A 7,685-nucleotide genomic window follows, 5' to 3' on the forward strand; every position below is an offset into this window, starting at 1 on the left:
CTAACCAACACATTATTAGACTTCCTGATTATAGACATCCTAGTGATCAGGAAATGGTATCTAGTAGTTTTGATTTGTATTTTTTGATGACCAGTTGACTAAAAGGTGTTGACCTTTCATGTGCTCATTGGCCATCAGTTTTGGAGAACTAATTCTGTAAAAGGATAAACAAGTTTATTTATCTCTTTATTAATGAGTTATAGTTATACTGATTCTGTGCCACCCCCTTTATTTTGTTTTGGTGCTGGGGATTGAATCCAGGGCCTTGCACATGGTAACCAAAATCTATCAGTGAACTATACCACTAGCCCTTCTGTCTAATCTTTTTGATAATTCTTCCAACATATTACAGATTTATGCAATCATTTCTTAGAAAATATCTCTGGAAATATTGGAATCTTCCCCTCTTTGATTGCAGTGGTTCACAGTGAGCTAAGCATTCTGTGGCTAATAAAAAAGGGCATAGGAAATTTTAAAAATTGAGTCTCTTCTCTTAGCTGGTCCCAATTTGTGTCCTTTTTTACATGACAAATCAGTAATTATAGGATTCGTGCTCTCCTAACCTCAGTGAGATGTTAATAGAAAATTATACAATAGGATCATGGGAATCCCCGAATTTGCAGCCATTGGTGAGAAGTGCGAGTGGCCTGGGAAACCCGGAGCTTATGGCTGATGTCTAAAAAGAAGATGGTGTAGGGGCGGCCTGTGGCCTCAACGGGTAGCACATGACCTTCATGTGGTTGATCAGCATCAGATTTGCTTTACACAGTGCTGTCTTTAATGACTTCTTCCTTTTTGGTACTTTTACCTCTGAAGTTACTCCATTCACCCAACCACCATCCCTCTTTTAACACATTCAACCAATCTTAAGCTCATTCAATATTGGTCCCTTCCAATCCCTTCACATCATCTCCACTTGCCTCTCCAACCCCACATCACATCTCATCGATGGCTCCGTTGCCACCTCTCTTTAGCTTTGTTTTTCTTCTGGCTGATACTTTGCTTTACCTGCTTCTTTCCAGCTGTTCCCATATTCTCTGATGCTCTCATCTCTCAAGGTACTTGTCTACAGTCATTCATTGCCCAAACTCTTAGCTCTTTCCTCTCTGTGCCTTCTATTTACCAGCTCGAGGTCTTCCTATCATCTCATTCTTCTTCCAACCTGCTCTAGTACCTTCATTTCCCTTCACAAGTTTCTATTTCAAGAAGACTCTTTGGATTTTCTTCTGTCATGTAAAATTAGAAACACAGGTTGTGGAGAAGACTCCCATTTTGACTCAAGTAGCAAAGACTACTATTCCCCCTGTGTTCCTAACCTTGGACATTACCAGGAAGCCATCTCCTGTTATATGCTCTCCTCGATTTTGGATTTAAGATTATTGTACAGCTTCCTTTAAATTTTCTTTCACTCTTCCTGTGTTGTCTCTCTCAGTGACTTCCTGTGTTTCCTCTTCCAGTCTCTACTTTAAGTTCTGCAACCTTCTCTGTTATTTTGCTACCTAAAAAATGAGGTGTTTTTCTCCCACAAGTAAGAAATTTGGTCAATTAACCACAACCCTGTATTGTTTGACAACAAAAAAATAATCCAGAATGACAAGATCATATGCATCATTACAGTAAGAAGAGTTTCAACTTTATTCAGTTTCCTCACAAATGCACTGTGCTGTACTCTTCACAAGCACATAACACATGTGCTCTCTTACAATATACACTACAGAAAAACATTTAAAGAAAAGTTCAATAACAGCAGCTTGATATTCACCATAATGATGATAGAACATCACATGAAAATTTTATATTTATTAGATTATGGGTTAATAACACTGAGGTATAAAAGTAATATGATAAAATAGATAAAAAGAATAAAAACCTCAGAGAAATATATATATGAACACAAACATGTTATAACACTCATTACAAAACTAATAAGGAAAAACAAATTTCCAAACAATATCTATCTCAGAACTATTTAAAATAAACAGTGTTCAAAATAAATGACATTTATCACATGTACTAAAACTGTGACAATCATATAAATAAATCATCTTCATGCTTGGTATCCTTAAGGGATATGTGACCCAAGATGAATTAAAAGGAGAGGTAAAAAGAGAATTTACAGGGGGAGAGAGAGATTCATGGCTAAAGGATATTCACTTTAGACCAAGATCAACCATTCATCAAAGCTGACATGTGGGCCCAATTGCTGTGGGTTTAGGATTTCTAGCACATCCTGAATGATAAACTGTTCTCTCTCAGGTCTAGCTGAGCAACCTCAGAGCCCCCAGCACACCTCTAGGGGGTCATCTGTGTGGTTGGAGTTTGAGACCATGAAGCTGACTTGGAGATTCAGGCTGTTTCACCATCTGCAGAGGGTGGCTGTGGGTGGAGGTGGACAGGACTGGATCAAGAAGGTAGGACCTCGAGCATCCTGAATAGAAAATCACTGACTCTGTCTGTCATCAAGCCAGGGATACAGAATTTTGTCCCTCCCCTCAGGCCAACATAGTTCCAGGACTTCTAGGCAATGAGGGTGCGATCCCGGCCCCACACCCAGAGCTCCGGATCATAAGCTTGAATCTGGAAAGGAAAAGAGCCCCCACCAAAGCTGATGACTTTACAGGATATTGAGGGGTTTGAAGTTATGGTTAATTTATTTTCCCATTCCTTAAAATCACTTCACTTTGATTTGGACTTTCTAGTCACCGTGATTCACACAGTCTATAAATATCTAAAACTACAATGTTGAGAGGCTTGATTCTATTAACTAAGTTCTGTCAGCTACAAAGGAGGTGACATAGCAAGGTGTAATTATTAGATTTATTTAGCCTGGTGACAAATGAAGTAGCTATATACGGATATCACAACATTATTTCAGCTATTACTCACATGGACGACACTTATCAGGATCATGTTATATAAAATGTGGGACACATTTTTTCAGATTTCTTTTCAATAAAAATCGAGTATATTTTCCTATATCAGATAAATAAATTAAGCATTTGTAAAGATGCTTTGACAGATAGAATCCTTTTGGTGTCCCTTCCCATCAAATTTGAAAAGTTGATTTTATCAAGAGACAAGCTTTATCATTGTCCCTGATTTGAGTAGAATAGTGGTTGAACATTAGTAATATTTCTGCTTGGATCCATCAAGAATAGTTAGTAACATGGTTAAATGCAAAACTGAGGACTGCCCAGGAAGTCCTTCCCTCCCTCCTGAGCTTTCTCCTCCCCAGAGCCCACCTGCAGCCACCCACCTTCCTGTGTCGCTCCAGTCAGCCCATCCCTCTCCCCCCACAAGGACACACAGCACCACCCACCTCCTCACACTCCTCCTTGGAAACCCGAGTGTTCCAGTCCATGGAGCAGATGAACTGATATCGCAGTTTGTGGAACAGGGGACGCTGGGCGTAGCTCTTCCCATAGAGGAAACGAAAGATTTCTTGTTTAGGAGCCTGGTTGTCCTCCTCCATGTCATTGGCCAGGTAGCTGGGGAAAGAAACCAGGTTGCTCTTTAGAGGCACAACCAAGAAGGACCTCCCCTTGGAGTCAGCTTCCCAAAACGGACTCCCAGAGGACCATCTTCAGACAGGACTGCACCAGCCCTATTAAGTGTTACAGAGGACCATGCCTTGGTCCAGAGGACTCTGCCAGACACACACCTTCTGAAGAACTCCAGCTCTTTTCTAGAAAGCATTGAGCAACACAGTTGTGGGGCAGTCCTAAGGGGTGGTTGGACCCATCTTGGAAGAATGTTTAGGGTGTGTGTAGAAAGCCACAAATGTGAGAAGACTCCTGTATGAAGAACCAGAGGGGACCACCCTACACTGGACCTGTGCCAGGCTGGGAATTGGGCATCTGTCTTGGAAATCCAGAGGCAGAAAACAGAGCAATGTTGGTATAGATACAGGAAGGAAGAGCAGTCAGATGTGGCTGCACCTCCAGTCTCTCTGCCAGTGACAGGAGGTGCCCATGCTCTCTTCCACTCCTCTCAGGTGGGCTTTAGGTTTCCTTGGTTTTCTTGACTCTTTAACAACTGGCCTTTAGGGAGCTTGTGTGTTGCTTTGACTAGGGAAGTGTGGAAAAGAAAAACAAACTATACTACAGTGCTGTGATCTCGTGTACACGGAGCAAACAGGACAAAGAGGCTAAAAGTAAAAGAAAGGTTAGTGCCCCTCTGCTCCCCTCCTACCCTCCCAGGTAGTGAGTCCTGATTGATGAAGGAGACCCAATACTCACAGGGCCAGAAAGAAGTGGATTCGTTGGTACTGCCAGGAGAAGAGGCCAGCCCGGCTAAAATAAGCTATGACCATAGACAGGAGGTACTGATGGAGAGAGAAGAAAAACACAGAGAGAGGTCACATCCTGGAAGAGGAGGAAAGAGGGGACAGGAATGGGAGTCTGGGGTGAAGAGTGCCCCTGAGAGAAGTTCACCACGTAAGGAGACCTGCTGGTTTGGGGAAGGACCTGAGACAGTCAGAGCAGTTGGGGGAAGAAGAGACTTAGTGTGTTCTGTAGGATCAGCTCTGAGGGGACCTTTTGAGGAAAGGCATGTAGGTCAGCTGGGTGAGGAGGGTCTTGGGTAAGCTGGAGAACAGGGGGTCCCAAGAAGTGCAAAGAGGAGAGGAGCCCCAGCAATAGGGATATAGCTCACTCTGTAGAGTGCTTGCTAGCCTCGCATGCACAAGGCCCTGGGTTCAATCCCTAGCATCACAGAAAAAAAGCTGTTGAGCACTGGGGTTTTGGCTCAGTGGTAGAGAGCTTGCCTAGCACATGTGAGGCATCGGATTCGATCCTCAGCACCACATAAAGATAAAAAATAAAGGTATTCTGTATATCTACAACTAAAACATATTTAAAAAAATAAAAGAGGAGAGGCGCCCAAAATCTCAGGTAACAATAGCCGAGAGAGGAGGATAGGAATGCAACACCCCAAGCAGAAGCAAGGTCCACCTGTCCTCACTGCATGGAACTGCTAGGCCCTGAAGAGAGATGTTGACAAGTCACAAAGGGTCAGGACTTGGCACATCTTGTTGGTTCTACATGGAGACAGAAGGACCGTGGGCTAGAAATCCCTCCTCATCCAGGCTGTGCTGGAGCAGGATCACTGCCCAGTAGAGAACAACCTCACCTTGTCAGACACTCTCAGATTCTTGTCCCAGGCCAGGAATCTTTTGACAACAGGATCTTCTGTGAACAGAACACTGGTGTTAGTTGGGAACCAGAAGGGGCTTCATGGGTGATAGACAACAGAGAGAAGAATAGGACCTCCACTGAAGAAGGTGTGGGATTGGAGTGCAGTAGAGCCCAAAAGAGCCCGATATCCCAGTTGGATAGGAAAAGGACAGGAACATTCCTGGGAAAGCTGCTTTGCCCTGAAACCCCCCAGGGAAACAACTGAGTGAGGATTGGGGTAAGAGATAGACGTCTGTATGACTAAGAACTTGGAGTAAACCGCGAGGGCCCATCATCCTCTGAGAATGCACCACCTCAGAATTAGAGTTTCTATGTTATTTTCTAGTTTGATAGGCACCGCTCAGGGAGGATGAAATCTATTAGAACCACAGTGTCTGCAATCAGTGAGGATAATTGGAATCAAGCTCTGTGATCCCAAGCAGGGTCATTTTTCAGGTGTAATGTAATCATCCATCATCTAAGAGTTTCACAGGGTACAGGGGTCCTGAGTCCTCCAGGAATGGGGATCTCAGGGATAGCAGGGCTCTTTGGAAAAGTGCAGTGGCTGTAAGTTCCTTGTTTGTGTAAAGAGCAGGATTGGAGGGCGCTACCTGGGTGTCTCCCTACCTAGAAGCCTCTTGAAAACCTCATGGTGTTCTGGTTGCACCGAGTTCATGCGCCGTTTTTTGAGTTTCATTTTGAAGCCACACAGTGACTCCACATCCCAGGGGTGATTTAGCTCACTTTCCAGATCCTCCAGCTCATCCTCAGATTCAGTGGAGGACTCTCTCTTTCTCTTTAGGCCAGTGGTCTCAGGCAGGAGGCCAGATTCTACCCAAGGTACTGAATCAAAAATCCCCGGGGAATCATCATCCGAGTCTCCCTCAGATTCTGAGGTCCACTCTCTCTTCCTCGAGGACCGACATGGGAGGCAGGGTTTTACCCACAGAGCTGAGTAAAGGAAGCAGAGTCAGGCTCCTGTATTTGGAACTCATCCTTTCATCCTCTGATCCCAGTTCACCTCCCACACCCCAGACCTTCAACTGTTGCCTTCTTAGCTTGGCTGGTAGCTGTCTTCTCCTTACCATTGTCCCATCTCCCTGTTCCTCAAAACTCTTTCTCATTATGGACACTTTCTCTCATGGGTGGAGTGACCCTTTTTACATCCCCTGTACCCATTTCCTGAACTTAGATCTCATCTTCTAGCCCAATTCCTTTCTCTGCAGATTTTCCATCCATGTGGACTTCCTTGTCCCGTGGCCTATTCTGAACTTCAAAAGTGGGCTTCCCACCTTTCTGGCTGCTCTATCCCTTCCTCCTTACCAGTCATCATGTCAAATCAGTTCTCACTCTAGCTCCCTCACCTGATGGACCTGCCACCTCATCATCTACCACCACCTCCAGGTGGGATTCTGAGGTGCTTGGCAGGGAAGGCGATTGCCCAGACTGGGAGATTTGTTGATCCTCCATAAGTTCTCCAATACTCTTGTCTTCCTTCTACAAAACCTAGGTTCTTATTAAGATAAATCTTTCTCCAGAATTTGGTTGAATAGGAGTCTGTTCGCTCTTCTCCAAACAGGAGAAACCAGGTGAAGAACAGTACTGAGGACAAACTGTTGCCCACTGCACTGCCAGTGGTCAACAGAGTCTGTCCCTTCCAGTCAGGAAGGTTGGAAGCCTCTGATGTCATCGCTTATTGCAACCTGGCAACCAGTTTGAAGGAAAACACCTGCAATTGTCAGACTGGAATGTGCACCTGTCCTAGAGTTCTAGAGGAGATGGTCTCTGCTGCTACTAATCCAAACTCTGTCCACTTTGTCTCTGACCCCTTTTTCACTTCTGTCTAGACATGGGTTCTTCTCTCCATTCTCAACACAACACATGTTAGATACCCAGCCTCTGGGCATTTCCATTTCAGAGTTCAGTGCAGTGGGAGATTAAGGAGTATGGCAAGGAAGAAGGGGGAGGGCAGAAATGACATGACCTCCCAAGAAGGAGCTCAGTATGTACAAAAGAACCCACGTACACTGAATTATCACTTGAAAACCCTAAAAGGAAACACTCAGTTTAGCAAATCTAATCTGCTAAGTGCCACTGGTCTTCACTGTTTTCAGAAATCTGTTAAGGGGACACAGACTCTGCACTTAGGCATGTTTGACACAAGGGTTCCTTTTGAGGTCATAAAATCATAGGAAATTGTACCCATGCTCATGGTTTTCCCAGAGTGTCTACACTTTCTGGGAGTCTATGGATCACCTCAGGTTAGCCTCTCAGTTCCAATCAATCTCTCTCAGTTACATAGCATATTTGGGAGCACAGACATTGCTCTTGACCTGCATATTTCATTATCACCCATGCACCCTATGGAAAGTCTCACATGTAGAAAGAAGAAACAAATGGGAGATTCCCATTGAAGACAGACAATAATATTTGCTGAGAAGATGGGAAGTGCATGGGATGTGACCCAGCACCCAGTGGAACTGGGAAGCTGCTTCCAAACGTCCTAACTCA

The 7,685-nt window shown here is 44.3% G+C and overlaps 1 protein-coding gene across 1 annotated transcript; it reads right to left on the reverse strand.

The window, feature by feature from the left end:
* Nucleotides 1-1,964: 1,964 nt before the first annotated feature.
* Nucleotides 1,965-6,504, reverse strand: LOC124081801 (speedy protein E4). Its single transcript, XM_046428144.2, has 6 exons — nt 6,498-6,504; nt 5,802-6,017; nt 5,131-5,189; nt 4,239-4,324; nt 3,320-3,488; nt 1,965-2,577 (listed from the first exon to the last, which is right to left on the reverse strand). The coding sequence occupies exons 1-6, from the start codon at nt 6,502-6,504 to the stop codon at nt 2,518-2,520; spliced, it is 597 nt and encodes a 198-aa protein (XP_046284100.1). The 3' UTR covers nt 1,965-2,517.
* Nucleotides 6,505-7,685: the final 1,181 nt, after the last annotated feature.

This window comes from Marmota monax, unplaced genomic scaffold (genome assembly GCF_021218885.2).
Source record: "Marmota monax isolate L192 unplaced genomic scaffold, Marmota_monax_Labrador192_F-V1.1 WCK01_AAM20220418_F8-fsc00368, whole genome shotgun sequence".
NCBI classification, from domain to species: Eukaryota; Metazoa; Chordata; class Mammalia; order Rodentia; family Sciuridae; genus Marmota; species Marmota monax.

Bases quoted from the DNA above. Each gene is read 5' to 3' on its own strand.
- LOC124081801 (XM_046428144.2), bottom strand. The intron at 5,190-5,801 runs GTAGGGAGACAC...TTCTGTTCACAG, and splicing joins GGTTTTCAAGAGGCTTCTAG to AAGATCCTGTTGTCAAAAGA. The intron at 4,325-5,130 runs GTGAGGTTGTTC...TCTCTCCATCAG, and splicing joins ATCTGAGAGTGTCTGACAAG to TACCTCCTGTCTATGGTCAT.